General features: G+C 45.6%; 2 protein-coding genes across 3 annotated transcripts in view; both read left to right on the top strand.

Annotated features, from left to right (window-relative positions):
* The window catches only part of PEX1 (peroxisomal biogenesis factor 1), a 58,964-nt gene extending 52,817 nt beyond the window's left edge, over positions 1-6,147 (top strand). For both annotated transcript variants that reach the window (XM_069729402.1, XM_069729401.1), the window contains 2 exons: positions 72-199; positions 5,976-6,147. In XM_069729402.1, the coding sequence (XP_069585503.1) occupies positions 72-199; positions 5,976-6,051 (204 nt within the window). In that variant the 3' untranslated portion in view covers positions 6,052-6,147. The remainder of the gene's footprint in view (positions 1-71; positions 200-5,975) is intronic.
* Positions 6,148-17,430: 11,283 nt separating this feature from the next.
* LOC138641767 (E3 ubiquitin-protein ligase UHRF1-like) lies at positions 17,431-21,245 on the top strand. Its single transcript, XM_069729406.1, has one exon. The coding sequence runs from the start codon at positions 17,505-17,507 to the stop codon at positions 19,740-19,742; it is 2,238 nt and encodes a 745-aa protein (XP_069585507.1). The 5' UTR covers positions 17,431-17,504; the 3' UTR covers positions 19,743-21,245.
* Positions 21,246-22,797: the final 1,552 nt, after the last annotated feature.

The raw sequence follows: 22,797 nt of genomic DNA, 5'->3' as shown, positions 1-22,797 counted from the left end.
TTAATTTCTATGTTTTGGTTTTTTTTACGATCATTTTTTTTTAATTAGTGGTTTATATTTCTATGTATCAGGAGGCGTCAGCTCAATGCCAGACAGAATCAAAGACGACAATGTGTATCAGCCAAAGCCACCTCGTGGCAGCACTTGGCAGCACCAGACCCTCGATCAGTGCCGAAGACTGGAGGTTTTACAACCGACTGTAAGACATGAGTAATGCATGACATTTATGAAAGAGAATTCCGAAAATCAAAAAGTTCTCCTCTGTTCAGAACATAGATAACTAGACGTCGGCTTTATGGTCTGCGCTCTGCAGAGACGCTCCTGGTCCTCCTCTCCATTCATTGTCTATGGTACTACCTGAAATAGCGGCGTTGTACTCAGATTTTTCGGCATTCCCATAGACAATTGCATATGCATAGAAGGGGCTCTGCGGAGTCCGGTTCCCGGGGTCCAATGCCCCGTTCTTGTACAAAGTTTTACTCCTATGGGATAGGATTTAAGTTTCGATTTTTGGAAAAACCCGTTTAATTATCTACATTACAAATAGAGGTAGCAAATAACTAATTCTAACTTTAGGGCTTATTCACACGTCAGTATTTGGTCAGTATTTCTCATCAGTGTGTGCATGCCAAAACGAGGAGTGGAGCCTACAGAGAAAATCTATCATTGAAAGATTTGCGCCTGTTCTGTGTTTTGGAGACACTCCTGTGTTTGGCATATAAATATTGATGAAATACTGACGTGTGAATTCAGCCTCAGAATTATCAAAACCTTTTATGGCCACGTGGCTTAAACAATAAAAGCACATAGAAGCTACCGGGATCCACAGCGCGTTCACAAAGTCCGCAGCAAAACCTGGACCCTGGGTCTTGGGACGGGTGAGTGTCCCAGAGGTGGGATCTGAGCTCGTCAGTCATGTATGACATATCCTGTGAAGGAAGCACACATGTGTAAAATAGGAAAACCAGTGACATCTTGAAATGCTCTTTTTTGGCTTTCTTAGCCAGCAGCCTTGTTCTTTCTCTCAGATTTCTGCATCAGGAAGCTTCTGCCGCCATTGTTCAGTGGTCGCTTTGTGTTGCTTAGTTCTTTGTGAATGAATGAGCGGGTGCAGCGTCTGAGTGCAGAAAGGAAGTGTCAGCGGTGCACACTATTCTGCTGGTGCAGTCAGTGTGTACATACGTTACAGTACTGATCCTGAGTTACATCCTGTATTATACTCCAGAGCTGCACTCACTATTCTGCTGGTGCAGCCACTGTGTACATACATTACATTACTGATCCTGAGTTACATCCTGTATTATTCTCCAGAGCTGCACTCACTATTCTGCTGGTGCAGCCACTGTGTACATACATTACATTACTGATCCTGAGTTACATCCTGTATTATACTCCAGAGCTGCACTCACTATTCTGCTGATGCAGCCACTGTGTACATACATTACATTACTGATCCTGAGTTACATCCTGTATTATACTCCAGAGCTGCACTCACTATTCTGCTGATGCAGCCACTGTGTACATACATTACATTACTGATCCTGAGTTACATCCTGTATTATACTCCAGAGCTGCACTCACTATTCTGCTGATGCAGCCACTGTGTACACACATTACATTACTGATCCTGAGTTACATCCTGTATTATACCCCAGAGCTGCACTCACTATTCTGCTGATGCAGCCACTGTGTACACACATTACATTACTGATCCTGAGTTACATCCTGTATTATACTCCAGAGCTGCACTCACTATTCTGCTGGTGCAGCCACTGTGTACATACGTTACAGTACTGATCCTGAGTTACACCCTGTATTATACCCCAGAGCTGCACTCACTATTCTGCTGGTGCAGCCACTGTGTACATACGTTACAGTACTGATCCTGAGTTACACCCTGTATTATACCCCAGAGCTGCACTCACTATTCTGCTGGTGCAGCCACTGTGTACATACGTTACAGTACTGATCCTGAGTTACACCCTGTATTATACCCCAGAGCTGCACTCACTATTCTGCTGGTGCAGTCACTGTGTACATACATTACATTACTGATCCTGAGTTACATCCTGTATTATACTCCAGAGCTGCACTCACTATTCTGCTGATGCAGCCACTGTGTACACACATTACATTACTGATCCTGAGTTACATCCTGTATTATACCCCAGAGCTGCACTCACTATTCTGCTGGTGCAGTCACTGTGTACATACATTACATTACTGATCCTGAGTTACATCCTGTATTATACTCCAGAGCTGCACTCACTATTCTGCTGGTGCAGCCACTGTGTACATACGTTACAGTACTGATCCTGAGTTACACCCTGTATTATACCCCAGAGCTGCACTCACTATTCTGCTGGTGCAGCCACTGTGTACATACGTTACAGTACTGATCCTGAGTTACACCCTGTATTATACCCCAGAGCTGCACTCACTATTCTGCTGGTGCAGCCACTGTGTACATACGTTACAGTACTGATCCTGAGTTACACCCTGTATTATACCCCAGAGCTGCACTCACTATTCTGCTGGTGCAGTCACTGTGTACATACATTACAGTACTGATCCTGAGTTACATCCTGTATTATACCCCAGAGCTGCACTCACTATTCTGCTGGTACAGTCACTGTGTACATACGTTACAGTACTGATCCTGAGTTACACCCTGTATTATACTCCAGAGCTGCACTCACTATTCTGCTGGTGTAGTCACCGTGTATATACATTACATTACTGATCCTGAGTTACACCCTGTATTATACTCCAGAGCTGCACTCACTATTCTGCTGGTGCAGTCACTGTGTACATACGTTACAGTACTGATCCTGAGTAACATCCTGTATTATACCCCAGAGCTGCACTCACTATTCTGCTGGTGCAGTCACTGTGTACATACGTTACAGTACTGATCCTGAGTTACACCCTGTATTATACCCCAGAGCTGCACTCACTATTCTGCTGGTGCAGTCACTGTGTACATACATTACAGTACTGATCCTGAGTTACATCCTGTATTATACCCCAGAGCTGCACTCACTATTCTGCTGGTACAGTCACTGTGTACATACGTTACAGTACTGATCCTGAGTTACACCCTGTATTATACCCCAGAGCTGCACTCACTATTCTGCTGGTGCAGTCACTGTGTACATACATTACAGTACTGATCCTGAGTTACATCCTGTATTATACCCCAGAGCTGCACTCACTATTCTGCTGGTACAGTCACTGTGTACATACGTTACAGTACTGATCCTGAGTTACACCCTGTATTATACTCCAGAGCTGCACTCACTATTCTGCTGGTGTAGTCACTGTGTATATACATTACATTACTGATCCTGAGTTACATCCTGTATTATACTCCAGAGCTGCACTCACTATTCTGCTGGTGCAGTCACTGTGTACATACGTTACAGTACTGATCCTGAGTTACACCCTGTATTATACCCCAGAGCTGCACTCACTATTCTGCTGGTGCAGTCACTGTGTACATACATTACAGTACTGATCCTGAGTTACATCCTGTATTATACCCCAGAGCTGCACTCACTATTCTGCTGGTACAGTCACTGTGTACATACGTTACAGTACTGATCCTGAGTTACACCCTGTATTATACTCCAGAGCTGCACTCACTATTCTGCTGGTGTAGTCACTGTGTATATACATTACATTACTGATCCTGAGTTACACCCTGTATTATACTCCAGAGCTGCACTCACTATTCTGCTGGTGTAGTCACTGTGTATATACAGTGGGGCAAAAAAGTATTTAGTCAGTCAGCAATAGTGCAAGTTCCACCACTTAAAAAGATGAGAGGCGTCTGTAATTTACATCATAGGTAGACCTCAACTATGGGAGACAAACTGAGATAAAAAAATCCAGAAAATCACATTGTCTGTTTTTTTAACATTTTATTTGCATATTATGGTGGAAAATAAGTATTTGGTCAGAAACAAAATTTCATCTCAATACTTTGTAATATATCCTTTGTTGGCAATGACAGAGGTCAAACGTTTTCTGTAAGTCTTCACAAGGTTGCCACACACTGTTGTTGGTATGTTGGCCCATTCCTCCATGCAGATCTCCTCTAGAGCAGTGATGTTTTTGGCTTTTCGCTTGGCAACACGGACTTTCAACTCCCTCCAAAGGTTTTCTATAGGGTTGAGATCTGGAGACTGGCTAGGCCACTCCAGGACCTTGAAATGCTTCTTACGAAGCCACTCCTTCGTTGCCCTGGCGGTGTGCTTTGGATCATTGTCATGTTGAAAGACCCAGCCACGTTTCATCTTCAATGCCCTTGCTGATGGAAGGAGGTTTGCACTCAAAATCTCACGATACATGGCCCCATTCATTCTTTCATGTACCCGGATCAGTCGTCCTGGCCCCTTTGCAGAGAAACAGCCCCAAAGCATGATGTTTCCACCACCATGCTTTACAGTAGGTATGGTGTTTGATGGATGCAACTCAGTATTCTTTTTCCTCCAAACACGACAAGTTGTGTTTCTACCAAACAGTTCCAGTTTGGTTTCATCAGACGATAGGACATTCTCCCAAAACTCCTCTGGATCATCCAAATGCTCTCTAGCAAACTTCAGACGGGCCCGGACATGTACTGGCTTAAGCAGTGGGACACGTCTGGCACTGCAGGATCTGAGTCCATGGTGGCGTAGTGTGTTACTTATGGTAGGCCTTGTTACATTGGTCCCAGCTCTCTGCAGTTCATTCACTAGGTCCCCCCGCGTGGTTCTGGGATTTTTGCTCACCATTCTTGTGATCATTCTGACCCCACGGGGTGGGATTTTGCGTGGAGCCCCAGATCGAGGGAGATTATCAGTGGTCTTGTATGTCTTCCATTTTCTAATTATTGCTCCCACTGTTGATTTCTTCACTCCAAGCTGGTTGGCTATTGCAGATTCAGTCTTCCCAGCCTGGTGCAGGGCTACAATTTTGTTTCTGGTGTCCTTTGACAGCTCTTTGGTCTTCACCATAGTGGAGTTTGGAGTCAGACTGTTTGAGGGTGTGCACAGGTGTCTTTTTATACTGATAACAAGTTTAAACAGGTGCCATTACTACAGGTAATGAGTGGAGGAAAGAGGAGACTCTTAAAGAAGAAGTTACAGGTCTGTGAGAGCCAGAAATCTTGATTGTTTGTTTCTGACCAAATACTTATTTTCCACCATAAAATGCAAAAAAAATGATAAAAAAACAGACAATGTGATTTTCTGGATTTTTTTTTCTCAGTTTGTCTCCCATAGTTGAGGTCTACCTATGATGTAAATTACAGACGCCTCTCATCTTTTTAAGTGGTGGAACTTGCACTATTGCTGACTGACTAAATACTTTTTTGCCCCACTGTACATTACATTACTGATCCTGAGTTACACCCTGTATTATACTCCAGAGCTGCACTCACTATTCTGCTGGTGCAGTCACTGTGTACATACGTTACAGTACTGATCCTGAGTAACATCCTGTATTATACCCCAGAGCTGCACTCACTATTCTGCTGGTGCAGTCACTGTGTACATACATTACATTACTGATCCTGAGTTACACCCTGTATTATACCCCAGAGCTGCACTCACTATTCTGCTGGTGCAGTCACTGTGTACATACGTTACAGTACTGATCCTGAGTAACATCCTGTATTATACCCCAGAGCTGCACTCACTTTTCTGCTGGTGCACTCACTGTGTACATACATTACATTACTGATCCTGAGTTACCTCCTGTATTATACTCCAGAGCTGCACTCACTATTCTGCTGGTGCAGTCACTGTGTACATACATTACATTATTGATCCTGAGTTACATCCTGTATTATACTCCAGAGCTGCACTCACTATTCTGCTGGTGCAGTCACTGTGTACATTACATTACTGATCCTGAGTTACCTCCTGTATTATACTCCAGAGCTGCACTCACCATTGTATAATATGGTTTTCTATAACTTTTTTTTCCAGCTATGAAAACTTCCAAAATCCGAAAAGCTCAAGTGCACAGACGCACGGAAGAGGACAGAAAGTGACATTAGCCTAACTAATGCGATAGTAATGATCTATCCTGGAAACCTGCGGATATCAGCCATGCGATGTGTATAACTGGGAACTAATAAATGTCTTTTATTTTTCACAAGCTCCTGATCTTTCTTTCACACATCAGTGGATACAAGTAGGAAATATTACCATTGGGGTCAAATGCAGAGAAAGGCAGGAAGTGCACTGGGGGCGTGACAAAGCACAGACACGCCCCCATTACACCTACTGCCTTATTTGCATACGACTTCTACACTAGATTTCTCATGACTCATAAATCTGATCACTACGAAAAAGGTCTCATATTTATTGGTGGGACGAGCACTTGTATCGCCTATATCACTGCTTCCATATGTAAAAATGTGCTAACGGACTCTCATTAAGGGGAGGGTGCTCACAGTGAAGGAAACTTTACATGAACAAATAGAAATTAAGCTCCAAAATGATTGAAAAACACAGTAAAGAACCCAATCAATGCTGGAAACTCTCACAGCTTAGTAATAGTGACGAGCTGGCAAAGAGCCTCACAGGGAACCATAAGTATATGTGCAGCGAGTCCACCAAAAAAGACCTGAAAAATCATTAAAAAAACACTTGAAAGACTCTACACTTTGCAGTTCTTACGTTCAGTCTTTTAGAGCATTTTTTTTCTACTTCAAGGACTAAAATAAAAAAGTTCATGTAACTTCTATGAAGCGTCTCCTGATGGAATCTGCTCCTAAGTAGGCAGTGTCCAATTATAAGACTGCATAAAAAACGCTTTAAGGGGAAAAAAAACTCATCAAAATCGCTGGAAAATTGTTTCAGTAAAACAAAAAACACTTCCAAAAACTTCCAAAAGAAGGAGTCTTTCCTGAAGTGGTTTTCACCAGAAAACTCATCATTTTGACCATCTCAAAAACACTGTGTGTATATCCGCTAAGGCTATGTGTACATTGCGTCTTTTTTTAGGTGAAATCCCCCTAAAACCGCACCCTAAACCATGAACATGATGCACAGCAATGGGAAAACGGAGACAAAAATAAGTGACTTGCTCATTTTTTTTTCTCTGATTTTTGTCCACATTACAACCCGCCCATCCGCGTCATTAATGTCCGTGCGTTTTCCCGTTCATCCACAGATCCACACCAGTGAAGCCAGGACTATAGACGTGAGCCTTTTTGTTGAGTTTTTGAATCAGAAAATGTTTTTGAGGAGGATTCTGGGAAGGTTTTTTTTGCCGATGATTTATTATTTTTTTTCTGCTACAAAAATCTGCCTGAAAAAATCTGAAATGGAATTTGGTGCTTTTTTAAACGCTGTTCTTCTCAACTTCCTTTTTTCTTTCTTTTCTTTTTCTAATTTATTAAGTGGCCAAATGTGGAGCTTTTTTTTGGGGATTGGCCGAAACGCATCAAAAATTGACTCGTTGCCTTTTTTTTCGTAGCTCTTTGTGCCCTAAAGGCTCATTTCCTGCTGAAATCAAATGTGACCGTTTTTATTCTGACCATCTGTACGAGCTGTGTGGCAGGTTCTTGTCCATGAAGGTTCCCCTTCACCACAGTGGTGTGGCCCGGGGGTAGTCGGAGGGGGGCAGAGGGGTCTTATCCCTGGATGGGAAATTCTGAGAGGCGCAAAATTTACAAAAGAAAAAAGTAGTGACCTCGCTAATGCCAGTGATCAGGCTGAGCGCCACTCTACCCGGTGCTAGAGCGGAGCCATGGACATCCACCCTTCATCCTGTGCCGCAGGCTGATGAAGATCCCCAGCCTATGAGACATCGGGGTCCCGCGACTCTGTGTGGGAGGGAGAAGGGAATCCGCCTTATCTGTGTGTGAGGCGTCAGCACCATGGATTATTATGGAGGGGGCACCTGAGGGATATTATTATTTCACTGGACCCTCAAGGGGTTTTATTTCCACAGGGGGAACCAATACTTTTTAAAGGGACAATTGGTGAATTAACACTTTTCTAAGGGACAGTTGGGGTATTAATACTTTGTAAGGGACAGTAGGGGGCATTGATATGGTCTCACTGGGCACTAACTTTTTACGGCCGGCGTCACACTACCGTGTTTTACGGACGTAAGAGAGGTGCTGAAAATACGGATTGCATACGGTACAATGCTTCTCTATGCCCCAGCTCCTATCAGCCGTATTTTACTGATCCGTATTATACGGCTTTCTACGGCCGTACAAAATCGCAGCATGCTGCGTTTGTCACCGTACTGCGCAAGAAATACGCCAATGAAAGTCTATGGAAGCGTGAAAAATACGGATTACACACGGACCAGCAGTGTGACTTGCGAGAAATACGCAGCGGTGTTAGAGAGAAAAGCCGGCAATTCAGTGCAGTGTACAGTAAAATCACACTGACAGCTTACAGAAGAATAGGTAGAATAAAGGTGTACACATAGAATAGGTATATATATATATATATATATATATATATATATATCAGTGAGACACATATATATATATATATATATATATATATATATAATATTTTATCCAGCGCGAGATAGCTTTAAAGCCGGTAATTCAATTGCCGGCTTTTGCTCTCTCCTTCCTAAACCCGACATGATATGAGACATGGATTGCATACAGTAAACCATCTCATATCCCCATTTTTTTTGCATATTCCACACTACTAATGTTAGTAGTGTGTATGTGCAAAATTTGGGGGCTCTAGCTATTAAATTAAAGGGTTAAATGGCGGAAAAAATTGGCGTGGGCTCCCGCGCACTTTTCTCCGCCAGAGTAGTAAAGCCAGTGACTGAGGGCAGATATTAATAGCCTGGAGAGGGTCCACGGTTATTGGCCCCCCCCTGGCTAAAAACATCTGCCCCCAGCCACCCCAGAAAAGGCAGATCTGGAAGATGCGCCTATTCTGGCACTTGGCCACTCTCTTCCCATTCCTGTGTAGCGGTGGGATATGGGGTAATGAAGGGTTAATGCCACCTTGCTATTGTAAGGTGACATTAAGCCAAATTAATAATGGAGAGGCGTCAATTATGACACCTATCCATTATTAATCCAATAAGGCAAGGCAAGTTTGCCTTACGCAGGCATGTACTATGGAGAACAGAGAATGAACTCAGTCCAATATTGCAGCCAGTGGGTAAGGAAAGGGTGAATCAAACACCCGAAAACCCCGCCCCTATGGCTGAAAATTGTTCCCTCCAAATTCAATCTGGCTTAATGTCACCTTACAATAGCAAGGTGACATTAACCCTTCATTACCCCATATCCAACCGCTACACGGGAATGGGAAGAGAGTGGCCAAGTGCCAGAATAGGCGCATCTTCCAGATGTGCCTTTTCTGGGGTGGCTGGGGGCAGATGTTTTTAGCCGGGGGGGGGGCAATAACCGTGGACCCTCTCCAGGCTATTAATATCTGCCCTCAGTCACTGGCTTTACTACTCTGGTGGAGAAAAGTGCGCGGGAGCCTACGCCAATTTTTTCCGCCATTTAACCCTTTAATTTAATAGAGCGCCCAAATTTTGCATAGACACACTACTAACATTATGCAAAAAAAATGGGGATATGAGATGGTTTACTGTATGTAATCCATGTCTCATATCATGTCGGGTTTAGGAAGGAGATAGCAAAAGCCGGTAATTGAATTACCGGCTTTTAAGCTATCTCGCGCTGGATGAAATATTTATATATATATATGTGTGTCTCACTGATTGAGATATATATATATATATATATATATATATATATATATATATATATACACACACAAAAGCGCACAGGTAAAAAAAATACTCTGTTGTAAAAAAGTCACCGTAAATAGGCAAGTGCTAGTCAAAAAATTTAAAAATACAGGGTATTTAGTTAATGTTTTTTTGCAAAAAAAAGTATGTTAAGCTGCTCCACCAATCGCCAAGGTATACCCATAATAGAGCAGTCCTATCTAATGTACATAATCACTATCTGATGTATTTAAATATATATATATATATATATATATATATATATATATATATATAGACAGTATATATGTTTTATGATTTTTTGAGCCCATGGATCCATTGTATGTCTGCATGTCAGTTTTGCAAGCCTGTGATAAAATATCGCAGTACAGATGCCATACGGATTACATACGGAGGATGCGATGCACAAAATACGCTGATACACCCTGCCTACGGAGGAGATACGGACCACTATTTTGGGGACTTTTCTGCGTATTACGGCCGTAAATTACAGACCGTATTTTTATACGCTGAGTGTGACGCCGGCCTAAGGGGGTAGTAGTAGGGGTATTGATACTTAGCAAGGGGACTGTCAGTGTATTCTTTTTAAGGGTACAGCAGGGGCATTAATACATTTTAAAGGGATAGTTAGGGTATTAATACTTTAAGGGGGCAGTCGGGGGCACTAGTGTTGTGAATTCTGTGGCAGAGCTCCCTCCTGTGGTCACAAGTGGTACTTCGGCTGATTCTCTCTGGGAGCTTCCGTTTGTGGAGGAAAGTGGTACTGCGGCTTCTGAGTTTCCTCCCTCAGGTGATGTGGTGAGGTCGTTAGGTGCTTCTCTACTTAACTCCACCTAATGCTTTGATCCATGCTTCCTGTCAATGTTCCAGTGTTGGACTTGTTTTTCCCTGGATCATTCCGGTGGCCTGCTGCTCTGCATAGCTATGTTCTTCTTTGCTATTTGTTTGCTATTTTTTCTGTCCAGCTTGTCTAATTGTTTTGCTGGAAGCTCTGGGACGCAAAGGGTGTACCTCTGTGCCGTTAGTTCGGTACGGAGGGTCTTTTTGCCCCCTTTGCGTGGTTTTCTTTAGGGTTTTGTGTTGACCGCAAAGTTATCTTTCCTATCCTCGCTCTGTTAAGAAAGTCGGGCCTCACTTTGCTGAATCTATTTCATCCCTACGTTTGTCTTTTCATCTTAACTCACAGTCATTATATGTGGGGGGCTGCCTTTTCCTTTGGGGTATTTCTCTGAGGCAAGGTAGGCTTATTTTCTATCTTCAGGCTAGTTAGTTTCTCAGGCTGTGCCGAGTTGCATAGGCAGAGTTAGGCGCAATCCACGGCTGCCTCTAGTGTTGTTTGGAGAGGATTAGGGATTGCGGTCTGCAGAGTTCCCACGTCTCAGAGCTCGTTCTATTATTTTGGGTTATTGTCAGATCACTGTATGTGCTCTGACCGCTATGTCCATTGTGATACTGAATTGCCTATCACAACAGTACAGTAAGCCAAAAGTGCTAATGATTCTCAATAGAGGGAAAAAAGAAGTTCTGAGACCATTTTTTTTTCTCTGCACTGTGTTTTGCCTTTTTTTTCCCCTAGACATTTGGGTGGTTCAGGACACAGGTGTAGCGATGGACATTAAAGGTCTGTCTTCATGTGTGGATCAGCTCACGGCAAGAGTACAAAATATTCAAGACTTTGTGGTTCAGAATTCTATGTTAGAACTGAGAATTCCTATTCCAGATTTGTTTTTTGGAGATAGAACTAAATTTCTGAGTTTCAAAAATAATTGTAAACTATTTCTGGCTTTGAAACCTCGCTCCTCTGGTGACCCAGTTCAACAGGTTAGGATCGTCATTTCTTTTTTGCGTGGCGACCCTCAGGACTGGGCATTTTCTCTTGCGTCAGGAGATCCTGCATTAAGTAATATCGATGCGTTTTTCCTGGCGCTCGGATTGCTGTACGATGAGCCTAATTCAGTGGATCAGGCAGAAAAAAATTTGCTGGCTCTTTGTCAGGCTCAGGATGAGATAGAGGTATATTGCCAGAAATTTAGAAAGTGGTCCGTGCTCACTCAATGGAATGAATCTGCGCTGGCAGCTATATTCAGAAAGGGTCTCTCTGGAGCCCTTAAGGATGTCATGGTGGGATTTCCTATGCCTGCTGGTTTGAATGAGTCTATGTCTTTGGCCATTCAGATCGGTCGACTCTTGCGTGAGCGTAAATCTGTGCACCATTTGGCGGTATTACCTGAGCTTAAACCTGAGCCTATGCAGTGCGATAGGACTTTGACCAGAGTTAAACGGCAAGAACACAGACGTCTGAATGGGCTGTGTTTCTACTGTGGTGATTCCACTCGTGCTATCTCTGATTGTCCTAAGATGCACTAAGCGGTTCGCTAGGTCTGCCACCATTGGTACTGTACAGTCAAAATTTCTTCTGTCCGTTACCTTGATCTGCTCTTTGTCATCGTATTCTTTCATGGCGTTTGTGGATTCAGGCGCTGCCCTGAATTTGATGGACTTGGAGTATGCTAAGCGTTGTGGGTTTTTCTTGGAGCCCTTGCAGTGTCCTATTCCATTGAGAGGAATTGATGCTACGCCTTTGGCCAAGAATAAGCCTCAATACTGGACCCAGCTGACCATGTGCATGGCTCCTGCACATCAGGAGGTTATTCGCTTTCTGGTGTTGCATAATCTGCATGATGTGGTAGTGTTGGGGTTGCCATGGCTACAAGCCCATAATCCAGTATTGGATTGGAAATCCATGTCGGTGTCCAGCTGGGGTTGTCAGGGGGTACATGGTGATGTTCCATTTCTGTCAATTTCGTCATCCACCCCTTCTGAGGTTCCAGAGTTCTTGTCTGATTACCGGGATGTATTTGATGAGCCCAAGTCCGATGCCCTACCTCCGCATAAGGATTATGATTGTGCTATCAATTTGATTCCTGGTAGTAAATTCCCAAAAGGTCGACTGTTTAATTTATCCGTGCCTGAGCACGCCGCTATGCGCAGTTATGTGAAGGAATCCCTGGAGAAGGGGCATATTCGCCCGTCATCGTCGCCATTAGGAGCAGGGTTCTTTTTTGTAGCCAAGAAGGATGGTTCGCTGAGACCTTGTATAGATTACCGCCTTCTTAATAAGATCACTGTTAAATTTCAGTACCCCTTGCCATTGTTATCTGATTTGTTTGCTCGGATTAAGGGGGCTAGTTGGTTCACTAAGATAGATCTTCGTGGTGCGTATAATCTGGTGCGAATTAAGCAAGGCGATGAATGGAAAACTGCATTTAATACGCCCGAGGGCCATTTTGAGTAGTGATGCCGTTCGGACTTGCCAATGCTCCATCAGTGTTTCAGTCCTTTATGCATGACATCTTCCGAGAGTACCTGGATAAATTCCTGATTGTGTACTTGGATGACATTTTGATCTTCTCGGATGATTGGGAGTCTCATGTGAAGCAGGTCAGAACGGTTTTTCAGGTCCTGCGTGCTAATTCTTTGTTTGTGAAGGGATCAAAGTGTCTCTTTGGTGTGCAGAAGGTTTCATTTTTGGGGTTCATCTTTTCCCCTTCTACTATCGAGATGGATCCTGTTAAGGTCCAAGCCATCCATGATTGGACTCAGCCGACATCTCTGAAAAGTCTGCAAAAGTTCCTGGGCTTTGCTAATTTTTATCGTCGCTTCATCTGCAATTTTTCTAGTATTGCCAAACCATTGACCGATTTGACCAAGAAGGGTGCTGATTTGGTCTTCTGCTGCTGTGGAAGCTTTTCAAGAGTTGAAGCGTCGTTTTTCTTCTGCCCCTGTGTTGTGTCAACCAGATGTTTCTCTTCCGTTCCAGGTCGAGGTTGATGCTTCTGAGATTGGAGCAGGGGCTGTTTTGTCGCAGAGAGGTTCTGATTGCTCAGTGTCGAAACCATGCGCTTTTTTTTCCAGGAAGTTTTCGCCTGCTGAGCGAAATTATGATGTGGGCAACCGAGAGTTGTTGGCCATGAAGTGCGCATTCGAGGAGTGGCGTCATTGGTTTGAAGGAGCTAAGCATCGCATGGTGGTATTGACTGATCATAAGAACTTGACTTATCTCGAGTCTGCTAAGCGTTTGAATTCTAGACAGGCTCGTTGGTCGCTGTTTTTTGCCCGTTTTGACTTTGTGATTTCGTACCTTCCGGGCTCTAAAAATGTGAAGGCAGATGCTCTGTCTAGGAGTTTTGTGCCCGACTCTCCGGGTTTATCTGAGCCGGCGGGTATCCTCAAGGAAGGAGTAATTGTGTCTGCCATCTCCCCTGATTTGCGGCGGGTGCTGCAAAAATTTCAGGCTAATAAACCTGATCGTTGCCCAGCGGAGAAACTGTTTGTCCCTGATAGGTGGACGAATAAAGTTATCTCTGAGGTTCATTGTTCGGTGTTGGCTGGTCATCCTGGAATCTTTGGTACCAGAGAGTTAGTGGCTAGATCCTTTTGGTGGCCATCTCTGTCGCGGGATGTGCGTACTTTTGTGCAGTCCTGTGGGATTTGTGCTCAGGCTAAGCCCTGCTGTTCTCGTGCCATTGGGTTGCTTTTGCCCTTGCCGGTCCCGAAGAGACCTTGGACACATATCTCTATGGATTTTATTTCAGATCTTCCCGTTTCTCAAAAGATGTCAGTCATTTGGGTGGTCTGTGATCGCTTTTCTAAGATGGTCCATCTGGTACCCTTGTCTAAATTGCCTTCCTCCTCTGATTTGGTGCCATTGTTCTTCCAGCATGTGGTTCGTTTGCATGGCATTCCAGAGAATATCGTTTCTGACAGAGGTTCCCAGTTTGTTTCGAGGTTTTGGCGAGCCTTTTGTGGTAGGATGGGCATTGACTTGTCTTTTTCCTCGGCTTTCCATCCTCAGACTAATGGCCAGACCGAACGAACCAATCAGACCTTGGAAACATATCTGAGATGCTTTGTTTCTGCCGATCAGGATGACTGGGTGTCCTTTTTGCCTTTGGCTGAGTTTGCCCTTAATAATCGGGCCAGTTCGGCTACCTTGGTTTTGCCATTTTTCTGCAAATCTGGGTTCCATCCTCGTTTCTCTTCGGGACAGGTTGAGTCTTCGGACTGTCCTGGTGTGGATACTGTGGTGGACAGGTTGCAGCAGATTTGGACTCATGTAGTGGACAATTTGACCTTGTCCCAGGAGAAGGCTCAACGTTTCGCTAATCGCAGACGCCGTGTGGGTCCCCGACTTCGTGTTGGGGATCTGGTTTGGTTATCTTCTCGTCATATTCCTATGAAGGTTTCCTCTCCTAAGTTTAAACCTCGTTTCATTGGTCCGTATAGGATTTCTGAGGTTCTTAATCCTGTGTCTTTTCGTCTGACCCTCCCAGATTCTTTTTCCATAAATAACGTATTCCATAGGTCATTGTTGCGGAGATACGTGGCACCTATGGTTCCATCTGTTGACCCTCCTGCCCCGGTTTTGGTGGAGGGGGAATTGGAGTATATTGTGGAGAAGATTTTGGATTCTCGTGTTTCAAGACGGAAACTCCAGTATCTGGTTAAATGGAAGGGTTATGCTCAGGAAGATAATTCCTGGGTTTTTGCCTCTGATGTCCATGCTCCCGATCTTGTTCGTGCCTTTCATGTGGCTCATCCTGGTCGGCCTGGGGGCTCTGGTGAGGGTTCGGTGACCCCTCCTCAAGGGGGGGGGGTACTGTTGTGAATTCTGTGGCAGAGCTCCCTCCTGTGGTCACAGGTGGTACTTCGGCTGATTCTCTCTGGGAGCTTCCGTTTGTGGAGGAAAGTGGTACTGCGGCTTCTGAGTTTCCTCCCTCAGGTGATCTGGTGAGGTCGTTAGCTGCTACTCTACTTAACTCCACCTAATGCTTTGATCCATGCTTCCTGTCAATGTTCCAGTGTTGGACTTGTTTTTCCCTGGATCATTCCTGTGGCCTGCTGCTCTGCATAGCTAAGTTCTTCTTTGCTATTTGTTTGCTATTTTTTCTGTCCAGCTTGTCTAATTGTTTTGCTGGAAGCTCTGGGACGCAAAGGGGTGTACCTCCGTGCCGTTAGTTCGGTACGGAGGGTCTTTTTGCCCCCTTTGCGTGGTTTTCTTTAGGGTTTTGTGTAGACCGCAAAGTTATCTTTCCTATCCTCGCTCTGTTAAGAAAGTCGGGCCTCACTTTGCTGAATCTATTTCATCCCTACGTTTGTCTTTTCTTCTTACTCACAGTCATTATATGTGGGGGGCTGCCTTTTCCTTTGGGGTATTTCTCTGAGGCAAGGTAGGCTTATTTTTCTATCTTCAGGCTAGTTTGTTTCTCAGGCTGTGCCGAGTTGCATAGGCAGAGTTAGACGCAAAACACGGCTGCCTCTAGTGTTGTTGGAGAGGATTAGGGATTGCGGTCTGCAGAGTTCCCACGTCTCAGAGCTCGTTCTATGATTTTGGGTTATTGTCAGATCACTGTATGTGCTCTGACCGCTATGTCCATTGTGATACTGAATTGCCTATCACAACACATTAGTACTTTCTAAAGGGGCACTAATACTTTTTAAAGGAAGTAGTTGGGGTATTAATACTTGATAGGGGGATTGTTTGGATATTAATACTTTCTAAAGTAAGCACCGATACTTTTTAAAGGGACAGTTGGGGTGTTAATACTTTCAAATGGGACACTTACACTTTTTTACAGGGAAAGTCTGGGTGTTTATGCCCCTTGAAAAAGTATTAACACACAGACTGTCCCTTAAAAAAGTAATACCCCAACTACCCCTTTAAGAACTATTTAGTGTTTCCTTTAGAAAGTATCAATGCCCCTACTGCCCCACTTACAAAGTATTAACACCCCCAACGATCCCTTTAAAAAGTATTAGTGCCCCCTTTACACAGTATGAATGCCCCTGCCGTGCCTTTTAAAAAGCATTAATACTTTTTAAAGGGGCAGCTGTCGAATTAATAGTTTGTAATGGTGACTAAGCGAATATTAATACTTTCTTAAGGGGGCGTTCTTGGTCCATTGCTGTAAGGGGCACTCGGGGGCGCAGTATTAGGGTATGTGCACACGTCCAGATTTTTAGCGTTTTTTTTTTTTTTTTGCAGAATTTCTCGATAAAAACGCTATAAAATCGCTAAAATAACGCAAACATTATGCATCCTATCATTTAGAATGCATTCCGTATTTTTTGTGCATATGTTTGCGTTTTTTTTCCGCAAAAAAAAAAAAACGCATTCCGCAAAAAAAAGAGCATGTTCATTATTTTTGCGGATTTTTTGCAGATTTCCCATTAAAAAAAAAAATCCGCGGAAAAAAAAGGTGCCAAAAACGCGCAAAATCCGCGCATAAAAAGCATGCGGATTTCTGGCAGAAATCTCCGGACTTTTTCAGGAAAAAAAAATCCTGACGTGTGCACATAGCCTTAGCCTTGCCCAGGAGCTGGCAGGCCTCGCTGCACCACAGACTGGTTCTTGTGTGTCCGCACCGCAGATTACGGAGCGCGAGTCTTTTGTTCTCGCACAGCGCCCAAACACGGCCCCTCCCCCTCTCCTCACCCTCTCCTCACCCCCAGCGAGGATGTGAAGGGGTTAATGATTTCCGGATGCCGAACGGGAACACAATGCGGAAATGATGACGGAACCGCGAGGGGGCGGAGATATCAGCTATAACCCCGCCCGGCGTCGCTACTGCAGCCAATCACAGGCGCACGAGTCAGTTTCCCGCCAAACTATAAACCGCGCCAAAGCCTCAGCGCGGGAGTTGTGCACACACTTGTCCGGAGTCTGCAGCGGTCGCTCCACAGCAGCCGCCGCCATCATGTGGATCCAGGTGCGCACCATGGACGGCCGGGAGACTCACCGCATTGACTCCCTGTCTAAGCTGACCAAGGTGGAGGAGCTGCGGGAGCGGATCCAGGAGGTGTTCGGAGCGGAGCAGGACCGGCAGCGGCTCTTCTACCGGGGGAAGCAGATGGAGGACGGACACACGCTCTTTGATTACAGCGTCGGCCTGAATGACATCGTGCAGCTGCTGCTCCGCCAGCTCCCGCCGCCTCCTCCTCCTCCCTCGGTGCCGGTAACGGCGGAAGAGCCCGATGACGACGACTCCCCGATGTCGGAGACTGAGCCGGGGGAGGAGGAGCCCAGCGCCCGCGGCCTGTACCGGATAAAGGAGCCGGTGGACGCCCGGGACCTGCACATGGGCGCCTGGTTCGAGGCGGAGGTGGTGAACGTGACCCGGGGAAGCCCCGGAGACCCCGCCGATGACGTCATCTACCATGTAAAGTACGAGGGCTATCCTGAGAATGGGGCGGTGCAGCTGAGGGGTCCTGACGTGCGCCCCCGGGCCCGGAGCAGGCTGTCCTGGGAGGAGCTGCGGGCCGGACTGGTGGTCATGCTCAACTACAACCCGGACGACCCCAAGGAGCGGGGCTACTGGTACGACGCCGAGATCCTGCGCAAGAGGGAGACGCGGACCGTGAAGGAGCTGTACGCCAGGGTCTTGCTGGGGCAGGCGGGCGACTCCCTCGACGACTGCAGGATCAAATTTGTGGATGAGATTTATAGGATCGAGAAACCTGGCAGCTCCGATCAGTCGTTCGAACCGCCCCCGAGGCGCCAAAATGGTCCCGAGTGTAAGAACTGCAAGGACAACCCCCGCGTCAAGTGCCGCATGTGCGCCTGCCACGTCTGCGGGGGCAAACAGGACCCCGGGGAGCAGCTGCTGTGCGATGAGTGCGACATGGCCTTCCATATCTACTGCCTGGACCCTCCACTGGCTTCGCTCCCCCAAGATGACGAAGACTGGTACTGCCCCGAGTGCAGGAACGATACCAGCGAGGTGGTGTCCGCCGGGGAAAAGCTAAAGGAGAGCAAGAAGAAGGCCAAGATGGCGTCTGCCAGCTCCTCGTGCCATAGAGACTGGGGGAAAGGCATGGCGTGCGTCGGGCGCTCCAGAGAGTGCACCATTGTCCCGTCTAATCACTACGGCAAGATACCCGGTGTACCCGTTGGCACCATGTGGAAGTTCAGGGTGCAGGTTAGCGAGGCGGGTGTGCATCGGCCTCATGTGGCGGGCATCCACGGGAGAAGCCATGACGGCTCCTATTCTCTGGTCCTGGCTGGTGGTTACGAGGACGATGTTGATAACGGGACTGAGTTTACCTACACCGGGAGCGGAGGTCGTGACCTCTCCGGTAACAAGCGGACGGCGGAGCAGTCATGTGACCAGAAACTGACCAACACGAACCGAGCACTAGCCATGAACTGTAACGCCCCCATCAATGACAAGCAAGGGGCCGTTGCCAAGGACTGGAAAGCGGGTAAGCCCGTGCGGGTCGTGCGTAATGCCAAGGGGCGGAAACACAGCAAATTTGCCCCCGAGGACGGTAACCGATACGATGGCATCTACAAAGTGGTGAAATACTGGCCTGAGAAGGGCAAGTCCGGCTTCCTCGTCTGGCGCTACCTGCTAAAAAGAGATGACGACGAGCCGGCGCCATGGTCCAAGGAGGGCAAAGACCGCATTAAAAAACTAGGCCTCACCATGCAGTACCCTGAGGGTTACCTAGAGTCTGTGGCCAACAAGGAGAGGGAGAAGGAAAACGCCGGCGTGGAGGAGACTCCGAGCAAAGGCAAGAGAAAGAGGAACTCTGAGAACGCCAAAGCTCTGACCCCTTCTATTGGAACCCTGAAGAAAACTAAAGTGGAACGCTACCAGCTGACCCCGGAGCAAAAGGAGCTGATCAAAAAGGACGAGCTGAACGCCAAGTTGTGGAGTGAGGCCATGTCCTATCTAAAGGAGGGCCCCAAATTCATAAGCAAGGTGGAGGAGACCTTCCTGTGCATCTGCTGCCAGGAGGTGGTGTACGAGCCCATCACCACCGAGTGTCTGCACAACATCTGCAAGAGCTGCCTGGACCGCTCCTTCAAGGCCTCGGTGTACAGCTGTCCGGCCTGCCGACACGACCTGGGCAAGAACTACGACATGAGGGTGAACAAACTCCTGCAGAGCGTCCTCGGCCAGCTCTTCCCAGGTTACGAGAGCGGACGGTAGAGCGGAGTCTACGCAGTCCAGGATATGGCCATAGTTTCTCGCCCACGTTGGGGCGTAATTCTCCCTGTTCTTCCTCCTGTTCTCCAGACTTGCTGCTACCTCTGTATCCAGTTCTGTATTTTCATAGCTCTTATATATGTTCTTCTGTAGTGCAGCTGTCATCATCTATGCATATTCTGGTGTTTTTTTCATAGTTGACCGCTTTGTTTTTTTTTCTGTGCAGAACATTAATTTTGTCATCCATTGCACTGATGATTGTTGCATTTTTAGAGGGTTAATCCTGCCGTTAGAGGGGTTAGGTATGTGCTCTGATAGGATTGTGGCTGCCTACATGCTTGACTTGTGTCCTTATGTTTTTACTAACTTTTCTAGCACTGGTCTGCCGCCCATATGGCCTCGTAGCTGTTGCAGAACTACAGCTCCCAACATGCCTGGTGTAAGAAATCACTGGGAACTGTAGTTTGGCAACAGGTTTTTGGAATCAATTTTTACAGCACGTTGGGTGTTGCAGTTTTGCATCAGCATCAACATGCCCTGATGAATGCATGCAATCATGCTATGCTGGGAGTTGTAGTGCCACAACAGCTAGAGTGCTGCAGGTTTGAGGCCAATGTTAAACACGCTCTCCAGCCTGTGATCTTTCTACTGATGTGGAACTACAAAGCCCAGCATGCAGTGACAGAAGAATGCAATTGTGCAAAATCTTTTGTTTTTTTGGAGAGTTTTAACATTGCCGCTGGTTTTTGTGGCTTCCATACCAGACATATTGCATTGTCGATAGCGGTGCTGAAACCTACAACCCCTTTATGTTCTTCCACCTCTTCCCTCTGCAGCTGAGTCCCAGGGATCAAGTTTTAAAGAGAAATGCATTTATATTGTTCTTGTTTTTTAATGTCCTTAAAGGGTGAATATAATTTGACAGCTTTTATATATGTTGCTCACCAGTGCGACTGGGGGGGTAGGGTGGTCCTGCAACACCCACCGATCTTCGGAAGCTGTCGCACAGAGCGTCATACTCTGGGTCTGGCAGAGCTTGGGGTATGGACCCATAGACTCGCTATTGAGTGATCGGTGGTGGTCTCAGGACCTGGACCCCCATTGATCATGCTCTATAAAATCTGTTCAATTGAGAAGTTGCCCTTTACGACCGGTGGATGAATCGATGACTGCAACTTTTTTTTTGTATGACTGTTAGTTCGCGCCCCCCAATCTATAATAACCCTGCTTTGTGGTCTTTCATGCCTCAGTCCATATGTGTCCCATCTGCAGAGATGTGATCTACCCTTACCGGACGAGGGCTGTCCAACAAGGCACTGTGACATTTATAATGTGTAATGACTGTATCCGATCAGTAATGATGGCACGCGATGAGTTCTGGGGTCAGTGCTACAGATCGTGATGAGCCGTTGTGACTGTGTTTAGGTTTGTATGTTCAGACATTAGTTGTGACTATCAGGAAACAATGGATTCCACGTGTTCCAATAAACTTCCAATTTTACTGCATATGGTGCTTTTATATATCGTTTTCTGTGCATAGGGGTATCGTTCTGTTTGTTTGTTTTTTTTTTTTTTTTTTTTTTAAATGTCAATTTGCTTTTGATAACCTGTGAATTTGCAGCTGTTTACACTATAACGTCAGACAACAATAACTGCATGCTGGGAGTTGTAGTCTTACATGGGCTGGATACCTGCAGGTAAATGGATTATTAGACCAGTGGGTCTCCAACTATGACTCCTGTTACAACCCTCAAGATTTCAGTCCTTGTGGGTTGTAGTTGGAGATCGACTGGTCTAATAATGCATTTACCTTCAGCTCATGGAAGACTACAACTCCCAGCAAGTGTTTTTATCTGGTCATTTTGTTTTGTGGACCTCAGCGGTCTTGTGCATGTTTGGCATGTGACTACCGGGGCCATATAGTGGCTGAAATAATTGGATAAGAGTCATGATGTATGTAATTTTTTTATTTGTGTTTTGTTAGATTGGCTCCAACCAGGACGTAGTCACAATGTATTTGGTAAATTTTTAAATCTAAATTAAAGGGGTTGTCCAGAGTTGTAAAGGGGGGAAAAAAACAAAACGTGGCTGCTTTCTTTCAAAAACGGCGCCACCCCTTCATACTGAGTTGTGCTGCGGTATTGCAGCTCCCTTCACTTTAATGGGGCAGAATTGCAATAGCAAATACACAACCCTTATTTGTGAGGGATGGGGGGGGTCTGTTTCTGAAAGTTGGCAACCATGTTTTGTTTGTTTGTTTTTTCTCCCAGTCCTATTTTTTAACTGGATATAACAGGATAGGTCATCATTGTCTTGTCACTGCTAGGACCCCCGCCCATCTTTTGAATGAAGTGGAGATTGATTAATCGTGCTGCCATTGTATAGAAATGATATGGTGTCTCCTTCACTCCCTTAGTGAATGGAATAGCAATAGCGGGATCGGAGACCCCCTGTTCTTTGAAGTGCAGTTTTGGTTGCCTATATGGACTAATTACTTTGCAGCTTCTATCTTTTAGGGGTGGAAAATGAAGTGAAAGCTGCACTGTGATTGGAGCAGATTTATGTAAACAGTGTAAGGTAAACGCACTGTTGCCCATGACAACCAATCACAGCTTCCATTTTTTTTTTATTTCATTCAGCTCTTGTAACAGCTGCACTGTGGTTGCTATGGGCAACACGTGTTTTTCTTACACTGTTGACATGACGCTGCAGCGCATGGAGGCCTAGCAGGTTGCACGGTGTCATGTCTTTTGGAGAGGTGCGTGTATTCCGTCACTTCACGTGAGACACGAATGTATTCCCAGTCATCCCTCCACACTGTGCAGGGGCCGGCTGGATTTTCCTTCCCTAGGCTGCCATCACACTAGCAGTATTTGGTCAGTATTTTACATCAGTATTTGTAAGCCAAAACCAGGAGTGGAACAATTGGACGAAAAGTATAATAAATGCAGACGTGGTGCATATGTTTCTATTATACTTTTCCTCTAATTGTTCCACTCCTGGTTTTGGCTTACAAATACTGATGTAAAATACTGACCAAATACTGATAGTGTGAAGG

The sequence above is a fragment of the Ranitomeya imitator genome, chromosome 6 (assembly GCF_032444005.1).
Source record: "Ranitomeya imitator isolate aRanImi1 chromosome 6, aRanImi1.pri, whole genome shotgun sequence".
Taxonomy (NCBI): Eukaryota; Metazoa; Chordata; class Amphibia; order Anura; family Dendrobatidae; genus Ranitomeya; species Ranitomeya imitator.
This window is presented reverse-complemented; position numbering and strand designations above follow the sequence as displayed.

Bases quoted from the DNA above. Each gene is read 5' to 3' on its own strand.
- LOC138641767 (XM_069729406.1), top strand. From the start codon at position 17,505: ATGTGGATCCAGGTGCGCACCATGGACGGCCGGGAGACTCACCGCATT.